We start from the raw sequence: 20681 nt of genomic DNA on the forward strand, positions 1-20681 counted from the left end.
ATTTTGGAAGTTAATAACTGGTTTTATTAATGCTGATTCACAGAAAATTATATCAGAACTTAGGTTTCTTTGCTATTGCTTTAAATATAGACAATCTTCTAGCCAGGGATGGAGTATACCTAATAAGGGCTGATAAGAATATATTTGCTAAATCTTGTAAATTTAATCAAAAGGACTTTAAACTGAAAAGAAAGGGTAGGGAACAATAGGTTACCTACAAATTTCCATCAGGCTGGATACAAAAGTTAGGAGGAAAGAAGAAAATTAGTAATGGATAGGCCTTAAAAAAATCACAGAAGATAAAACCTAAGAAAGTAGCCATCAATGAAATCCATGGCATTGAATATCTATACACAAATGCACAATCTAATGAAAGGAGGTAAATTTGGCATCCCGAGTCACTGAGATTTTAGTGAGATGAGACCCCAGGATTTGAATATGGCTTTGGAAGGGCATGTAAAAGGAATAGGATAGGCAAAAAGAAAGCAGAGTAGACTTGTATAATAAGAAGATATATGCATGTAAGGAAATCTAGGAACTAAAGATGAAAGTATAAAGAAGACATTTATATGAAGATAATCACAACCAAGAATTGTTGAATTTTGGGGTTGGAAGGGACCTCAGCAATCATCTAATTCAACCTAACTAGAAAGGAATTTCCACAATTATTTAACTAGACCTCCAATGACATATATAAAACTATATGGATCACTTGGACAAAAAGAGGAAATAGATGAATTCGGGAAATAGATTCCAAATTTGAGGTCGGTTGGATATTATAGCAGTTAGGAACTTTAATCATCCAAAAATGTGTTGAACTTCTAACTCTGTCAAAAACAGAACAGTTAATTTTTTGACTTGACCTAATAATTTTATTCCTTAAAAGATGGAGGAGCTAAAGAAGGAAAATGCTATCCTGAATCTGACTACCAATTAAAAGAAGTGGAAATAAATGATGGGAACTTTTGGGGGTGAGTGACATTTATGACAGAAGAGAGAAAAGCTGCTAGTTTTTTGGAGAAGAGATTTTAAAGCACTGAATCAGATTTTAAGTGCAGGCAAAAATGAAAAATCATGCCATGAACCAACAAACTATTGCTTCAAAATAGCCTTATTTATCCTTAAAAAACAGGCAAAGACTAGAGACACCTGGCCACTGGAGGGGTTGTTATTCATTCCTCTACTGTGCAGCATAAACTTTTTTAAATTATAAGAACATTGAGTAAACTAATGGGGGAAAAATGCCAACCATTCCTCTCTAGGCGGTACTCCTAACTTTGGCTATCGTTGAGAAGCCCCAAATGCCCTAGCTCTTTATCCTTAGGACTCTTTAACTCCAGTGCTGGAATTCATTCATCAGAAGTACTCTCCAATCCTGTAACTTCTCCCTCTAATTGGGTTGATACCCTCAGAGTTTCCATTGAAGATGGGTGCCCAGGCCAGCCATATCCTCTACCATGGCCAGGTACCCAATCCCTTTACAGCTTCCTTTCATATGCTGTCTTCCCCCATTAGAAAGTAGGCTCCTTGAGGTATGTCTTTCCCTCTACTTGTGTGTGCATATATGTATATATGTGCATATATATGTAATATATATATATATATATATTCCTAACTGCTTAGCACAGTGCTTGGCACATAGTAACTAAATACTTAATAAAGGCTAGTTGACTGACTGACGCTATTAAGAAAAAAATTGTGGTCACGGTCCAGAAAAATATAAAGACTGAAATATTAGAGATCAGAACAAGATAATTTTTTTGCTCACAAAACTCACTTTTTCATTCAAGGTTATACCAAAATTGTTGTCAGAAGAAATCTAGGTGAGCTTGCAAGATCTTGGCATCTTCCTCAGATTGTAAGACAGAAGGGTCAAAAACGCTTCCAGGGAATGGGGCTAGTAACACTCCCAAGGGTGGCTGGAACCAGATTAAAATGTAATTGGCAAATATTTAACGAAATAAGTGAAAATACAACATAAAATAGATAATGTTAATTTGTGGTTTTCTAAGTCAATATAAGGGCCACAGGGATTCTTTGGTATGGTTTTAATTGTTCTTGTTTCTATTTGAATTTGAGGACTGTTATAAGAATCTACCCTAAGGTGTTTTGAGGATTTTTTTTTAATTTTGATGTTCTTAATTGTGACTGATGGAATGTTATGAATTCTGCTCAATATACTCATATACCAAGAAGCAGAATTACTGTGGATTACATAAATTTCCAAGCAGAGATGAAATACTGTAACATGTCTTTGTACCAGGTCACATGTTATAAAAGATTTTGAAACTTATTCAAACTAATTTACAAGCATGTTTCAATGGTCTGGAAACTTACCTGATTTAAATACCACTAAGAATTCATGGCCTGGGACAGCAGGGTAGTGTAGTAGACAGAAATACAGGCCTAGAGACATCAGGTCCTGGGTTCAAATCTAGCCTCAGACACTTCCTAGCTGTGTGAACCTGGGCAAGTCACTTAATCCACATTGCCTAGCCCTTGCTGCTCTTCAACCTTAGAGTCAATTCTAAGATGAAAGGTAAGGGTTAAAAAAAAGTCAACTATAGACTGAGGCAGCTTGGTGGCTAAATGTATAGAGAAACATAATGTCCTGGGTTCAAATCTGACCTGAGATACTTCCTAGTTGTGTGACCCTGGACAAGTCACTTAACCCCCATTGCCTAGCCTTTACTGCTCTTTTGCCTTGAAACCAATACTTAGTATTGATTCAAAGACAGAAAGTAAGGATTTTTTAAAAGAAAGTTTTATATATTTTTTATTAAAGTTATATATATACAATTAAAGTTCGACTTGGAAAAATAAACTGTACATGTGATAAAAAGCCAAGTTAAGTCAAGCCAGCAAGAATTTACTAAGTAGCCACTATGTTTCAGGTATGGACTAAGTACTAAAGATAAAAAGGCAAAAATAGTTCCTACTTTCAAGGGATCACATTCTAATACGGGAGAAAATGTGTGACTAACCAGGTGAATAAAAGATCTACACATTGTAGAAGGAAGGAAGTCTAAAGGGAAAGGTGCTCACAATTGGGGGAGCTGATAAAGGGCCACTGGCAGAAGAAGGGATCTGAACTGAGCCTTGAAGGAAGCCAGAAAAATTGGGCAGTGAAGCTGAGAATGGACAGAAGGAAAGTCAACAAATGGCATGAAGACAGGAAACATTTAAGCTTAGAATTAGGCAAGTAGGTAAGCATGGCTGGATGTCAAAATGTTTGGAGAGAAGGAAAGCATAAGAGACTAGAAAAGGCAGGAGAGACCAGGTTCTGAAGAATCCAGAGGTTATAAGGAACCATTAAGATTTATTTAGGAGAGAGGGGGTGACATGATCAGACTTTCATCTTAGAAAATCACTTTGGCAATTGAATGGAGGATGTGTTGGACTGTGGAGAGACTTGAAGCAGGGGAATAATTAGAAGGCTATTACAAGGGGCAGCTAGGTGGTGCAGTAGATAAAGCCAGGACTAGAGTGAAGAGGACTTCGGTCTAAATCTATCCTCAGACACCTCCTAGATTTGTGTCGATAGACAAATCACTTAACCTTGTTTGCCTAGCCCTTACCCTTCTGTCATGAATTTGTTACTAAGGCAGAAAGGAAGAGAAAGAGGAAGAAGAGCAGGAGGAAGAAGAGGAGGAGGAAGAAAAAGAGGAGGAAAAAAGAAGATGAATAAGAAGTGAGTAGTTGAGAATAATTTCAAGGTTGCAAACCTGTGTAACTGGGAGAATGGGATGGTGTTACTCTCAACAGTAATAGAAAAATTCATAAGAAGGGAGAATTTGAGAAGAAAGATAGTGAATTCTGTTTTGGATATAAATTGTAGATATTTATAGGATATCTGCTTCAGGATTTCTAGTTTGGGAAGTCTGTTGATACAAAGCTGTAACTCAGAAGAGAGACTAATGCTAAATATATACATCTACACAGCAATAATAATCAACCCATTGGAGTCAATGTGATCATCAAAGGTGGTACTGCAGAATTAAGAGAGAAGAGGGATCAGACAGAGGGTTCTTTATAGTTCATAATGGATGTGACATAGATGAAGAATCAGAAAAAAAGTGAGAAATAATAATCACACAGGAAAAATAACAAGATGAGCAGGAGAACCAGGAAAGAGCAGTGACAAAAATGCAGAGTACTTAAGAAGATGACGAACAAAAGGATATGTGTCAAAATCTTGTGAACTTAATTCCAAATCATGTAAAAACAAAGTGATTGCAGCAAAAGAACATATTGCACATATTAAGTTTTTTTTAAAGATGCAAAAAGTTATAAGATTTACTGTATAAGCCAGTGATGGTGAACCTATGGCATGTGTGCCCAAAAAGGGCACACAAAGCTCTCTCTGTGGGCATACTGCTAGAGTTCATTACTAGAAAGCCAGAGGGATTCAGGGAGGAGCTGTACCCCTCCACTTCTCCACATGCACCTGAGTACATTCCTCTCTTCACATACACCCCCCCCCCGCCCAATAGCCCAATGTCAGTGCTTTCTCCATCCTCTGAGTTAATGGGGGGGGGGGGTGGCGAGGGGTAAAGTAATGGGGGAGGGCATAGCACTCAGACTCTTGGGGAGTAGGCATGGCTGTTCATCTGGGTGTGGTGTGGTGGGGGTGGGGTCTGGCATTACATCTCTAAAAGGTTTGCCATCACTGGTATAAGCCAACAAATTTAATATTTTACTTTGTCCTAAGTAATTTACACATGCGTATATACTGGGGAAATTTGAGAATCAAAAAAGGAATAGACTGTTCATTTGGGTGATGCAATGATGATAAAGGATAACCACGATGGCATCAGAGCAATACTGGATTTGAAGTCATAGAACCAAAGTTTGAATCTCTCTCTGATGCTTTTAGTTATGAGACTTTGGATCTTTAAGAGTCCAAATGTATTAGACAATATACAAAACTGAAAGTGGCCCTTGAACACAAAATACTTTGAACTTTGGGGGAGAAAGTTGTGATAAGAGTATAAACCACTGGTTCTTTGTCTATTTATATTTTGTTTTTTTCTGTATTCACACACATTTTACTTCATGATTTGCATGGAGTTGAGAGTTGGATAGGTACCCAGTTCTGTATTTTTAAAGAACACTAATTTTTTCCAAGTGATTTTAAGGTGCTTCCATGACTAACATTTCTACTATCATACATAAAAGTCTAAAGAAATCCAGACTGAAAAATAGATACATCAGTCAACTTTCTCTGATACTTTTCTATCTAATGTTTCATAACAATGTCAGTATAACAATTGTCTAAACATTGTAAAACCCTCCTGTAACACTATTCGGCCAATCATCCTTTAATAATATTCCCATGGAATGAACTGTTATAGACTAGTGATCACACTAAGTGCAATATAGCCTAAATTGGTCTAGCAAGCACCAGATAGAAGACACCTCATGCTGTAAGGCCAATTTACTCCAAGGATATCTGTTGAAGGAGGAAACAGTGGCTAAGTGTAGACCTTCCCAATGGGGGAAGTAATGGGCAACAATGAAGAATTAGAAACCAGGAGAAACCAGTAAGCTAAATTTATACTGATAGGGTTCCATTGCCTCTAGAATATTTTTATGCAGAGAGGCTCTTGTCAACCTGTGCCTCTGTCAATTCTCTGCACCAGATGCTGGTCTAGATATTGACTGCCCCCAGCTACATTGCTTCATTTAGCCAAACAACAGCATTGAGTACCAGACAACACTAACCAGATACATCATCCTGTGTGAGAGGCAGGTTTGTGGCTACTTAAAAATGAAAATGCTAAAAAGTCCAATTATGAAACAGGTTAATGCCGTATTTGTAAAAAAAGTATTTTATGACTTCATTTCAAACAGTTTAGTGTTAGCATTCTCTTCTCTCCATGTTGTTAAAAAAAAATAGAAGGAATTTGGAGGTTTAAAGTATGTTCCAATAATTTTAAAAACAACTATAATCAAAACCACAAAAGCTAATGAACTTGTACCTCAAAGCCATTTGAGGAGATGATGTTCCAGTGAATGTACATACATAAGGCGTAGCGTTGAACTGAGAAATCCATAGCTGCAATTTTATTCGTGCAGTTCCATATCTAAATGGTGCAAATGTAACAGTCAGATTCACTTTCCCATTGGATGGAATTATTCCTAGAGAAACATAAATAAGCAAATATTTTATAATGTGTTATTTTTCTTCTTTGCCAGTTCAGATCAAAGAGGTCCAAACCTTGTCATCCCATGATAAGTATAAAGATATGGGCAGCTAAGTGGCTCAGTGGATGGAGAGTCAGGCCTGGAGACAGGAGGACATGGCTTCAAATCTGACTTAAGACATTTTAAAACTGGGTGACCCTGGGTAAATCACTTAACCCCCTGCCAATTGCTTAGCCTTTACTGCTCTTCTGCCTTGGAACCACTACTTAGCATTGATTGTGTAGCAGTCCAGCCCATAGGTATTGTGGAGAGACAAGGATTGTGAGTGAGCACATGGCCATTCTGTGCATGGTAATGAACTCTATTCCCAGTGTGGCTGAAGTTAGGGCGCGAAACCTTGCTTTCCTTTGTCTCCTTCACCTGAGGATAATAACCCCACCTTCACCTTATCATAATTTGCAATTATCCAATGGCAATACACATTGTAACTCATCTATATGTATTGAGGCATCACGTAACTTATCAATATGTATTGAGTTCATTTGCGTATCAAAGAGAATAAAAGAAAGGGACACAGCCAACTCCTCCCACTTCAAGGACATTGACAGGTTTGCCCTACAGACCAACTTCTCCCCTTTCTCTCTCCTCTTTTTCTTTCCTGAGGCCTGGCCCTTTGGTCAGGTCTCTCTCTCTGTCTCTCTCTTTTCCAATGCTAATATCTAGCATTGTCTAACTCTTTCAGTCTCTAATCTCTCTCTCTACTGAGCTAGTATTATCCTCTGACCAGGGCAGTGTTGAATTGGGATCACTGGATGGGAATAGCCTTAAAAGTAACATCCAGTGGTCGGAGCATGGCTGTGGCTCCCGAATATTAATAATTGATTACTGACTCATTACACATATCTCAAAGGTTGGCTCTTTCACGCCCTTCGCGGGATTCACAAACTTCTATCCCTTTTCTATTTTCCTACCATAAAGCTTCTCGCTGGCCGGGAGGCTTTAGATTCTAAGACAGAAGATAAGAGTTTAAAAAAAAGATTTTTGTCATCAGAATTTTAGTGGAAAAAGTCAAGTTTTTCACCTTTCCATTATTATTCAATTACTACAAAATATTTACAAAAAAATGAATATTTACAAAAAAAAATTTTGGTGGTATCACTCATATATGATATGCCCAATGAATCTGAGATGAATTTTCAGAACAATAATCCCTCATTTAATGCTACAATATCAACATTAGTGCAGCAAACAACATGGAACAATGTAATGATACACATAAGGAATAAATGTAAGGAAAAAGCACTTTATGTCAATATTAGGAACTGGCTTATCATTTTGTTGCGCCTGATTCTACCCTCCTGGGGGAAGAATAATGTTCATGTCAAAGTTATGTATCAACTGTAAAGAAAAATGTACAAAGTACTACAGAAATGAAAAATTTTCTGTAAGCTGATACTGTTCAGGGAATAAATAGGGGAGTCACATTCTCATTATATGGTTTTAAAAATAAGGAGCATCTGAAAGATTTATGAGAAAGAACAGTATCCACCTCCAGAGGAAGAACTGTGGGAGCAGAAACACCAAAGAAAAACAACTACCTGATTACATGGGTTGGGGTGGGTGGGGATATGACTGGGGATAGAGACTCTAAATGAACATCCCAGTGCAAATACCAACATATGGAAATGGGTTCTGGTCAAGGACACACGTAAAACCCAGTGGAATTGAGTGTTGGCTACAGGAGGGGGGTGAGAAGAGAGGAGGGAAAGAACATGAATCATGTAACCATGGAAAAATATTCTAAATTAATTAAATAAAATTTCCAAAAAAAAATAAGGGGCAGCTAAATGGTTCAGTGGATGGAGAACCAGGTCCAAAGACAGGAGGTCCTGGATTTAAATCTGGCCTCAGACACTTCCTAGCTATATGACACTGGGCAAGTCATTTAACCTTCAGTGCCTAGTCCTGGACAATCTTTTGCCTTGAAAATGAAACTTAGTATTGCTTCTAAGACAGATGGTAAGGGTTTAAAACATGTATACATATATATATTTTTATCATATATGTCTATATAACATATAACCTTGTAATGTATTCAAGTTGTCCTCTGACAGGTCTTCTATATTCCTTTCATCATAGTCATATTCTTTCTTTTCCTCTTACTGAGAATATCCTCCTTTATTTCTCTCAATTCATCTGAAGTCTACTTCTTCAGGGCCCAATTCATGGACTCTTTCTTCATGAAGCCTTTCTTGGCCAGCACAGCCCTCAGTGAACTCTCTCTCCCTCCCTTGATCTATGAGAGTGCTCCATTGTTGGTATAACACTGGTGTGCTACAGTGTATTGTAAATTAACATTTTATGTCTATGTGTCTTCTCCTTCACTTTGTACCTTCTGCTCTGCCTGGTTTCAGCTCCCTAGAACAAGGTGCCTTTCCCAGGGTAAGCTCATCACTTCTAAACTCACCATGATCCTGCTAACTCAAGTCTGGTCACTGCCTCCCTCAACCTCCTCTCCCTTCTGGTTGGACAATGGAGGACCAAACTCCGCCCAAGGTCCAAATGCTATTTCTCCCTCTGGTCCTTTCTCTACACTCTGAGAAGACAAGAAATAGGATTCAACCAATTCTTGCTGGGCAGATACTACATGCAAGGCACTAGGCTAGTATTGTGGGGGATAGATATATCCCTAAGTAGCCAATAAAATCTTAATAGGGATAATCAAACATGTAGATGAATATCTGTAGACCAAAGTTGGATTGACTGGGAAAAGGGGCAGAGTCCTTTGAACCAGGATGCTCCAACCATTTCAGCAATGTGCTAGGGAAACAGTAATGCAGCTACCTGCTCATTTCAGATCAGTTTGTTTTATGTTGTCAAAGTGGATCTTGTGAAAAACACAAAGCTTATTTCTTTTTCATTTTCACCATCTTATAAAAGCCTTGATGCCCAAATTAGGTCCAGATTCTGGCAGCAATATTTCTATATTTATAAAGAGATTTCTATGATCCTGTAGCTAGTTGAGTAGAAGTTACTGGTACCATTGCAGATGCATTCCATTCAGAAAAAAAAGGAAGACAAGTGGAATTGTATTTATTGAATGCCATATTTGTCCAGGTTGAACATGTATATATAAACACACACATATACATATGAAGCCTTAACTTCTAGGTTAAAATATGGTTCTAATCTCCGCCAAATCTTCCATTTTAGCTTGTGAATGCTACTAAAAATCTTTCAGACAGATACCTAGGAAATATTTCTCCTTTGATCATTCAATCAATAGGCAATTATTAAGGGTTTACTAGGGCAGACATTGTGCTAAATATTAGTATATACTGACTAGAATATAAAGACAAAAATGAAACTCCCTGCTCTCAAAGTGCTTACATTCTTTTGGGAGAGTGAGGAGAATACAAAGATATATACAAAATAAACCAGGAATAATTAGAAATAGGGGTGCCAGACTAGTCTAGTCTTTTAGGTTCATAATCTCAACATGATCCACAATTCCTCTCTCCCACACTCTACATATATAATACATTGCCAGATCTTGCTATTTCTAGTTCCATAATCTCTCATAAAGCCATCTGGCTCTGCTATTTTTTTCTTTTGAAAATGATTATCAATTTTCTTTTTCTGAAACTAGGTTAATATTTAAATTCCCTCTTTATATTCTGATAATCTGAGTATCACTTTTGAAATTTATAGCCATTTCATTTAAATTATTTTTGTTGCTATATAATTAGGTTAAATGATTTCTAAATGATCTCTGTGTTTGCTGTAGTTTTTTATTTTTAATACTTGGTAATTTGGTTTTCTTTTATTATCAGATTAGCTAACAATATGTCAATTTTACTAGTTTTTGAAAAAACTCCTAATTTCATCATTTCAATATTTGTTTGGTTTTCAATTCTATTTGTCCTTCAATTTTTTAGAATGTCTGTTTTTGTGTTTTGTTTACTTTCGTTTTGGTTTTACTTGTTGCTTCTTGGGTTTTTAAGTTGCATGTCCAGTTCCTCAATCTGTTCTTCCTTTTGTTCATGAAAGGTATTTAGGGATATGAATTTTTCCCCTGTAGAAAATATTGCTTTGCTTATATCCCAAATGCTTGGGGATGATTGTTGTCACTTTCTTTAATGAAGTGATCTATTACTTCTATAATTTGTTCTTTGATCCAAAAATCCTTTTTTATTATATTGTTGAATTTTCTTTTGTTTGAATTTCTTCTTCAGAAGTTCTTTTTTATCATTTAATTTTTTCATTGTTATCATTAAATGAGGTGTTTAACATTTCTGCTGTTTTGCACTTGCTTATGAGGTCTCTAGTATGTTTTTATAAAGGTGTCAAAGTGGATATTCTGGACTGATTCCAAGGGGCATGTGATCAGGACAATTTTAGGGATTGATAAAATACAACCATATGTAGCTACCCTTTCCCCCTAATAGTGCCCCACTGTGTTCTTTCCCTCCATTATTCAAGATCCCAACCACCCTCTTCTGAGCCAGACATCAACCTCTCTGGGAAATCATGATCTAAGCATGACCTTGATTTAGAAAACTTAATCCACAGATCATCTTGTAGCTCTGACATGTGGCCCTTAGAAAGTTAGCTCCAAACTTCAGGGCAGAGACTGGAAAAAAGCTATCTCTCTCTCTCTTTTTCTTTTGATTAGAGCAAAGTGAATCTCAAAGGATGAGCAGGAATCACATTATGTTATCTTTCCTTGCAAACCTACCTCTTTTCCCAAATTCCCTGTTTTTGTTGATATCATTCATCACTTTTCCAAGGATCTCCAAGGTCTCCCTATCATCTTTAGCTCCTGATTCCCCCTCATCTCACAGATGTAATCAGTTGCCAAATCTTATTATTTTTATCTCTACAACATCTCTATCATCTGTACCCTTCTCTTTACTCACAAAGTCACCCTCTTGTTTCAGGGTCTCATCATCTCTTATGTGACTATTATCAATAATCTCCTAAGAAATGTCTCATCTTCTCTCCTTTCTCCAATCCTTCCTCCACACCTGCCAAAGTCATTTTTCTAAAGCAAAGAGTTTCTGATCATGTCACTCCCCCTTTCAGTTAACTCTAATTACTGTGTAATACACCACAAGAATCAATTATTATTCCATCCTTACCTCATCATTTTAAATTCCCATTTTTTTGTAATTTTATAATTAGAGTATTATATCTATGTAAATTTAAAATAAGTAAATATATACACTTTGGTGATATGTGCTCAAAAATGTTTTATGATTTTAAAAGTTTGAAGTGTAATTGGGATTTGCTCCCCAGAACTCTAAATCCCACTTTCCCATGTTCCCTCTCACCTTACATGCTAATGGAGGGAGGAAATGGATTTTGTGTAGCTCTGCCCTCTAGCTCTTTTCCCCTGATCATGACTGGGAAAGTTGGGTGAGTCCTAAGCAAGAGAATTTTTCTCATGTGTCTTTACTCAGGTTTTTACTTTTGTTCTTAATTTTTTCCTACTTCAAGTGATTATTAATATCTTATAAAATATAATACTTGGAGTTATTTGGATATTAATTTAAATTTTACAAGAGACAACTGACCTAGACAAACACCTTCTGTTTACAGTTTACACAAAATGTCAGAAGACCATACCCCAAAATTCGTAGAACACAGATGGTCTGTTGGCATAGTGGCTGGGAAAACAAGCAGAAGAAATACTATCTAATCTCACTGGAAACAGAATTATAAGCAATTAGGATAGCCACTTATTTCAGGGAGCAGTGGCAACAGAATCCAAACAGACATGAAAAGACCGGAATGAATAACAGAAACCAACACCATCTTGACAAATTCTAGGAGAAATGTCTAAAGAGGAGAGAAAGAATCTAGGCAAACAAGCTGGAATCCAGGGAACTTTGCAGAAGTCTGACTACCCGTAGAAACCCTGGCAAACATCCTAGGAGAAGAGTTAAGTCTTATTCAAATTGTTTAATTCCCTTAGCGTTTAGCAAGGCTCTCTGCACTTTATAAACGGTGGCTGAATAGCACTGAAGAGAGTCACCAGACTCTCACTGTCTCCTTTTTCTTTCCTTTCTTTTTTGTGCTATAAATTTAAAACAGCCTAAAGGTCAAAGTGCTTGCATATATATGTATGCATCGATATAGATATAGATATAGATATAGATATATACACACATAAATGTAAATAGAGCGATTAAATATATGTATAACATATGTATATAACATTAAATATATGTCAAACATAAATGTATCTTAAAAGCTTATGTAGATATAAGTACATTAAAAGAACTGTACACTCACTGTCAGAATGGCCAGACTGAGAAGTCTCTATTATAAATTTTAAAATTCTAAATAGGCCAAAAATCATATTTTTAAGATCTCTATTTCAAAGTTGATGACGAAGAACCAGGACTCTTACCAAGGGAAAGAAGACAGAGCAATGAAAGGTACGTAATAAAATCAATTAGAACATCATGGCAAAAAGAAACGCCACTGCCTTGAGCTTCTTTCCTACTTTGATTTAATTAAAAATAAGAAAATCTGAAATTTAAAAGGCATCAGTCCTCTAACAACAGCAAGAACCCAAACAGCCAGAAAACTCTGGAGACTGAGCTGAAATATTTCATATATTATACATTTTTAACTGGACCATTTATTTAAATGCCCACTCTATGCAAGGCACTGTTCATTGGGGACACAAAGACCAAAATGACATAGCCTATTGGCGTAAGCATGGAATAGAAAATTAAATACAAAGTTCATACCAGATATAGTATATGTAGTTTGGCATTCGGTTATGATCAATACTGTCTTTGCTTGCACAGTCTTCAATTTATAAGGATAGATGGAGTTTCAGAGAGTCCTTTTATGGGTCATTTGTTTGGAATTTCACATATTTTCTCATAAAAAGCAGCATTATAAATTGTATTAAATTCCCAGGGAGAAGAAACATGAAGCCAGAAAGATGATAGGAGCCAAAGGCAATAGGGGCATGCCCAGCTCGGGCACAGGGGCAGTAACTCTCAGAGAGCATTGAGTTCTTGAACCAAGCCTCCTGGAGTGAAGGGGAGCAGCTAGCTACCTGGCAGCAGCATTTGAAAATCAGAAGGAGATTGAGCAAAGGGTTACAGAAATTGATATGATTGTTGTTGTTTTTTAACTCTTACGGTACTTCTTGGAATCAAGACTGTGTTTTGGGTCCAAGACAGAAGAATAGTATGGACTAGACAAAGAGAGTTAAGTGACTAGCCCAGAGCCATGCAGCTAAGAAGTATCTGAACCTACAAGGTCTCCAGGTCTGGCTTTCTGTCTACTGAGTCACCTTGCTGTCCTGATTTGATTGCTTATGGATCCCTTTGAGTCTTTTGTGAATTTATTTTTGCTTTTTGTATTTCCTGTGGGATTAAATAAAGGCCATCCTGTATTGAACAATTGGTTGTAGATAATGAAGACAAATGTCATGTTTTGGTAGGGTTGGGTTAGATGTTTTTCCAAATCTATAATTTGTACCAAGAAACATAGTAACATTTGTACCACAGGAAGAGTGCTGTATTTTGAATCAAAGGACCTGAGTTTGAATGCTGCCTCTGCCATTCACTCTTTATGTGATATTGGCAAGTTGCTTCACTCCTGGCTATCAGTTTCTGATCTATAAAACAAGGGATTGGGATTATAAGGCCCCTAAGATCCCTCCTTGCTCTAGCTATCTCTATAAAAATGTCTGTAGTTTAATTAATTAATGTATATAGATTTAATTAATCAAATTAGCCAAATGTAAGCTATTGTACATCCATTCACTAGAACTATGTATAAAATTTGAGTGGCAGCCTGGTGTTCAACTGTCTGACACAAATCATTTGGATAACCCTCTGCTATTCAATTAACTTCTCAGTGCCCAATGGCCAGAGTAGGCAGGTGACATTACTGGATTGTACCCCCAACCAGAATAAAATATGAATAGGAAACATTTAACAAAACACATAAAATATTAATGAACATAGATGAGTGGTTTTCTAAGTCAGTATGGAGCTGGCATTTGACATCAGTATCTTAGGTAATTCTCAAGACTATATGCTGCAGAACCCTGTCTGATCTGCATTGAGAGAGGGAGTTTCCTCAGGGATGGCCAATCTCTAAATTGGTGAAATAATAATCTAATTCCCAAGCCTCACCACCAAAAAAGAAAAAAAATGTTTATTACAAAAATCAATACTCTAGGAACTTCTTTCTTAGAAGTTCCTTCAATATTAGTTTATGAGCTGGAAAAGAAAATTAGTCTCTTTAGAATACACTCTTTTATTATTCACAATTGCTATCACTTGATTTGGTCCTAAATGAATTTTCACTGTTTCCAAAAAATGAAATTTACCTCCTAGGGATAGAGATTTTCTGCCATTAGAAATATTATAATTTCCAGTGAGAAGCACTAATACTGTTCCAATCAATGGCAATGCTATTGGATTAAGTGTCTACTCTATACTTTGACAGATAGGTCATTCCTTTTTATTTGTCAAGTTCTAGTGTTTCTTTTTTAAAAAATCAATTACTCAAATTTTGAAAAAAATCTTTTGAAAAAAAGGAAGGCTCTCTACTGATTAGAGAAATGGAAATCAAAACAATTCTGAGATATCATCTCACAACCATCAGATTGGTTAAAATGATAAAAGGGCAAAATGACAAATGTTGGAAGGGATGTGGAAAAATGGGGACACTAATACACTGTTGGTGGAATTAGTCCAACAGTTTAGGAAAACAGTCTGGAATTATGCCCAGAGATTTAAAAAATTTAGTGTAAAAATTTTAAAGGCAGATGGTTTATAAGTTCTGATCTACTATGGCTTTTTTTCTCTTTTCAAATACTTTCTCAATTATATACAAAAAACAATTTTTACCATTTGCTTTTAAAATGTTAAGTTCCAAATTTCCCCTTCTTTCTTCCTTCTTTTCCCCTCTTAATGAGAAAGCAAGAAATTTGATATAGCTTATACATGTGCAGTCATGCAAAACATTTCCATATTAGTCATAATGTGAAAGAAAACACAGACCAAGGGAAAAAAAAACAAGAAAAATAAAGTTTAAAAATCTACCATGGCTTCTTGATACCAACTATGATATTTGAAATGTCTGCAAAATTAAACAATTTTGCAAATGATAATATTTTACCAATATTTTCCCCAAATTTTACAGCCCAATTTTTCTCAAAATTGAATGTTAACATGAACATTTAAAATCTACATAGTATATAAGTATTTTAAAGTGTGTATTGAAATAGTTCTTTGGAAAACAGACCATAGAATTCAGTAGTTTCCATTTTAACAACTGGAACTCTTTTTTTAACTGTACATTTTCATTTTTCCTTTGCATAACCTGCCAATTATTTACTTTTTTTTCATTGTGAAGTGTAGTGTTAAGAATTTTCTTATTTTTTTTTATTTTGATAGTTTTTCAAGTTAACATTTATTTAAAGTATTTGAACTTTTTTGTCTTAAAATGTGTATATTTGTGTGTTTATACATATATGTTTTGAGATAATTTTAGCCATAATGTTTCTTGAGCCAGTAAGAAAAGTGGCGTCTTTTAAATGTAGCATTTTGGGAGGTGGTAAATTCACATAAAAGGGTTTGAGAATGCTCTATACTAGTAAAAAGGGTGCATAGTATGATGTCCAGTGATGAGCATTTTAGTGCAAAAAGGAAGGAAGGAAGAGGACAGGTTGACTTTTAATAAGCTCCAAAAAGGAAAAAGAGGAGTGGTTTTGTCTTAAAGTAAAATAGCTGGTCTCTGCCAGAATGTGAAAGAAGAAAGTATCAAGGCCAAACCAAAGGGATTTAAAGCATGTTGAAGAGGGCTAGATGGAATTGAACTTTATTTTAAAGATGTTAAGAAGAGTGAATAAAAAATGAATATGGGAAAAGAAGTGACATGAAGAATGAAATCTTGACAAAGTTGACTAGGAATAAAAGCTTGTCAAGTTTTCCCAAAATGTTTTCAGGATACTATCAGAAGTCATTAGAGTTTTGTTTTCCATCTGCCAAACACACACACACACACACACACACACACACACACACACACACACACACACGTACAGTGCAGCCCCACAGTGACAAAAAATTTAATCACAGCTTATATATTCTGCAGTGAAAAAGTCTGTAAATACATGAAACCAATTGGAGGGGTGTCTGTATAAATGAATTATACTATAAAAAAACACCCCCCCAAAAAAAATTTAGTGTACCATTAGACCCAGCAATACTAGTTGGGTCTATTTCCCAACATGACCAAGGGAAAAAAACTTGTATGTTCTAAAATATTTATAACATCTATCTTTGTATTGACAAAGAACTGGATATTTAGGGGATGTTCATCACATAGGATATGGCTGTACAAGTTGTGGCATATGATTGTGATGGAATACTATTGCACAGTGAGAAATGATGGGCTTGTTAATTTTAAAACAAACATAGAAAGACATACATGAAATTATGAAAAGTGAAATTAATAGCACCAAGAGAACATTGCATCCAGCTACAGAATTAACATTTGAAGAACAGCTTGTGAATGTGACCTCTAGAGAAAGAATTTACATATTAAACAAGGTTTGTGAGTTAATGACAAAATTCAGTGTGAAGATCATCCCTGTCCTATTCTTAAGCGAGTGTAAAACTTTCTAAACTATCCTTATAGTTAGAAATACTTTTTGTGTGTCTTTATCAACATAGTTAACTTGTTAGATTTCTCCCAACTATTTATTTTCCTATAGTTCTAAGGCTAAAGTAGCTGATTATCATAAAGTTTCTCCCCTTGTATATATAGGGAGAGGAAAAACAAAGACTGGTTTCTGTCATACACTAATAATAAACAGCATGGATCAAATTCTTAGGGAGACTATCAGATTACTAGACAATTATCTATGTACATATCAGGGTTTGGAATAAATTAAAACCATCTGTTTGGGCTAATACACATTCATTGGACAGAATACTTGCTTGCAGTGAGAAATAAAATTTGTAAACAAATAGAAAATTAGGTACAAAAAATACTCTGTTGGAACATCTAATGAACCACTGGGCAGTGATAATTAACTATGGCAACCACAAATGTCTATGCAGAAGCTGTGACATAATTGTAACTCAAAATAAGAGTTTTTGTTTTTGAATTTTCTTGAGTGCATTGGGCTTGAGGTCCTTTGAGTATCCATAAGGCACAAGGCTCCTCAAATCAACTAAATCAATGTTCCTAGATTGGAAAATGTTCAACAAATTGTGGTATATGAATATAGTGAAATATATTCATTGTGCTGAAAGAAAATTATTAATATGAAGAATTCAGAGAAGCACTGAGAAACTAATGAATGAAAATAGAGTAGTAAGTGAAACCAGGAAAACAAAGTGAACAATGACAATGATGTAAATGGTGGTGGTGGGGGGGGGGAAACCACTTCAAACTGGATCCAGTGTCATAATAACCACTGAAAGCTCAGTCCTGAAATTGAGATAGAGAAATGTCCTCCTCTCCCTTCTTTTCAGAAGTGAATGACTAGGGATGTGGAATACTACCTATGCTCTTAGACTAGATGACTATGCTGAATAGTTTTGTTGAACTTTAAAAAAATCTTTCTTCTTTTGTTTTTTGTTCTAAGGGATGGATCACTGGTTAGAGGAGGTAATGAAAGTGATGTAAAAGTGTATAAGTGAACAATAATTTTTAAGAAAATATCCAGTGTTCCTGCTTTATGTTTTCTTTTTCTCAAACAAGTACCCATGTGAAGCAGTAGATGAAGACTAAAGTCCTCATTGTGATTCTGTGAGGTTAGACTTAAAATCTGTCCTGTTTTATCTGAAATATAAAAATTTGGTTAAAATGAGGCCAAATGTTATATGGCAGGATTGAAATTAGAATGATTAATTGATGACTTTAGCATAAATTCAGAATAAATTTGCACACACATTATAACTTGTTAAAGTATCATTGATTTTTGGAAGAAGTGATAAGTGTACAAAAATTACCCAAGATCTCTATTAATATTTATCACTAAAATGTGATTACTCTCCTTTTCCTCAACTTTAGTGTAACATTCTGAAATCTAGGCTTGACCTTGGTATTCTGAGGTAATGTGGATCTTTCATTTTAAAGCCACAATTCACTCATAATTCCATACGAATAATTTACCTGATGTTGGATGAACAACAAAGGATTCATCAGGCTGAAGCACAATTATATGAAACTCAAAATCTATTGGGCAGCTGCATTGCAAAGGAATAACATAATCTTCACTGAAAAACAAAGGAAGAAAGAATAAAACCAATTTTTAATTGAAAATTTTTATTTAATTAATTTAGAATATTCTTCCATGGTTGCATGATTTATGTTCTTCCCCCTTCTTTCCCCCCCTCTCCTCCCTCATAGCCGACACGCAATTCCACTGAGTTTTACATGTGTCATTGATCAAGACCTATTTCCATATTATCGATATTTGCATTAGGGTGATCAAATAAAACAAATTATTATTAAGCTTTTAACTAAAAAATTCTTTCTAATAAAATCTATTGCTATTTTTATGATATGAAAAATATGGTCATTACTAATTATAACTGCTCAGAAAAATTACCTTAAATGTGTCAGATGCTTAAGACTAAATTCATACATTTGTCCTTGGGACTTCCTTCTAACTAATCTTATATGGGAAAAATTAAGCACAGAAAAGCATTTAATAAGCAAATAATTAAACACTAACTATATGCCAGGGGATTGAAGGATTTAATAATTTGGAAGAAACTTTAGAAATTATCCAGTCCGATCTCTTTATTTTACAAATGAGAAAACAAGCCAAGAAAGCTTATGTGGTTCCCCCAAAGTAACATAATAACATAGATGACAAGATTCAAACCCATGTTTTCTGATTGGCAAATCCCAATCCAGTGCCCTTTCCATTATTATACCATGCCTTTTATCTTTAAATATGATCAAGTGACTCAGGAATACTTCAAAAGTGCTTAACATATCTAAAAGAAAATAAAGCATCTAAAATAATACATTAAAGTGTACTGCTTATGAAAAGACAATTTATACAGCCAGAAACAGATAATCACATGGAAAAATTAATAATCTTGCTACAAATTTAAGCAAAACTTAAAACAATTTTAAGGCTCCAATTAAGGCAACACAAAAAATTATAAGTCTCATTGTTGATAGAAATTGAGAACTAGGGGGCAACTAGGTGGCTCAGTGGATTGAGAATCAGGCCCAGAGATGGGAGGTCCCAGGTTCAAATCTGCCCTCAGACACTTCCCAGTTGTGTGACCCTGGGCAAGTCACTTGACCCCCATTGCCTAGCCCTTACCACTCTTCTGCCTTGGAATCAATACACAATATTGATTCCAAGATGGAGGGCAAGGGTTAAAAAAAAAAAGAAAGAAATGGAGAAATAGGTAGAAAAGCATTGCTCTTGGCATTGTGCATTATTGGTTATCCTTCTAGGGAGTAATTGAACAATATGTTCAAACAGGTATGAAAGAGTTCATACTACTCAGCCTATTAACTCTATTCTCAGCAATGCACCCCAAGAAAGTAATTCAAAAGAAAACATATTAAATTTTTATGAAAATGTTCCCAGCAGTGAAATTTATACTAGTGAAAAAATGAAAAATAATCTCAATACCCAATGATAAGAAAATGGTTAAATAAATTCGGACATTTTAATGTAACAAAATTCCATATTGCTATTAAAGATGGCAAGTATGTCAAACTATGTCTATATAAAGAAATGAGCATGAAAAAACAGGTTTAAAAATCCCTGGAACACTAGGTGATATGTATACACTATTCAAGTTATGCCAAGACCTTGGTAAATACATTTTAAAAGATTAGAAGCGAATTTTTTTCAAATCTGTCCTCAGACACTTCTTAGCTGTATGACCCTGGGCAAGTCACTTAACCCCCATTTCCTAGTCCTTACCACTCTTCTACTTTAGAAGTGATACTTAATATTGACTTTAAGACAGAAGGTAAGGGTTTAAGGGGGGGAAGAGAATTTAAAGAAAAGTGATTGATGGTTCAGTTGCAGGCTTTGATTGGGATTCAAAGATTCAAACATAAATAATAATTTATTTGCCTTCAAGAAGGTTACAACCTAATAAGAGTGATAGGTAGTGAGGTGGCATGTAGGTAGGTTTGGAGTCAGACTCATCTTCCTGAGTTTAAATCTAGCTTCAGACATTTATTGGCTGCAGTTCTCTCTATGCAAGTCGCCTAACTCTGTTGGTCTCAGTTTCCTCATCTGTAAAAGGAGCAGGAAAAGGAAAAGGTAAACCACTCTAGTATCTCTGCCAAGAAAACCCCAAATAGAGTCACAAAGAGTTGGATACAACTGAACAATAAGGAAGGTGAAGGATAAATGGTAATTATAATACAAAAATCTTCAACCTCTCATTGCCTGTGAAATAAAATCTAAACTTCTTAACCAATCTTTCAATAACTCCCTAATCTGGCTCTAATCTACTTTTCCAGATTTGTCTCCTATCATTCCCTCTCATATA

General features: G+C 35.5%; 1 protein-coding gene across 5 annotated transcripts in view; it reads right to left on the reverse strand.

Annotated features, from left to right (window-relative positions):
* The window catches only part of CFAP221 (cilia and flagella associated protein 221), a 144611-nt gene that overhangs the window by 87463 nt on the left and 36467 nt on the right, over window positions 1–20681 (reverse strand). For all 5 annotated transcript variants that reach the window (XM_007494060.3, XM_056793753.1, XM_007494059.3 and 2 more), the window contains exons 7-8: window positions 18316–18419; window positions 5982–6141 (exon numbers count right to left, since the gene is read on the reverse strand). In XM_007494060.3, the coding sequence (XP_007494122.2) occupies window positions 5982–6141; window positions 18316–18419 (264 nt within the window). The remainder of the gene's footprint in view (window positions 1–5981; window positions 6142–18315; window positions 18420–20681) is intronic.

The sequence above is a fragment of the Monodelphis domestica genome, chromosome 4 (genome assembly GCF_027887165.1).
Source record: "Monodelphis domestica isolate mMonDom1 chromosome 4, mMonDom1.pri, whole genome shotgun sequence".
In the NCBI taxonomy this organism is placed as follows: Eukaryota; Metazoa; Chordata; class Mammalia; order Didelphimorphia; family Didelphidae; genus Monodelphis; species Monodelphis domestica.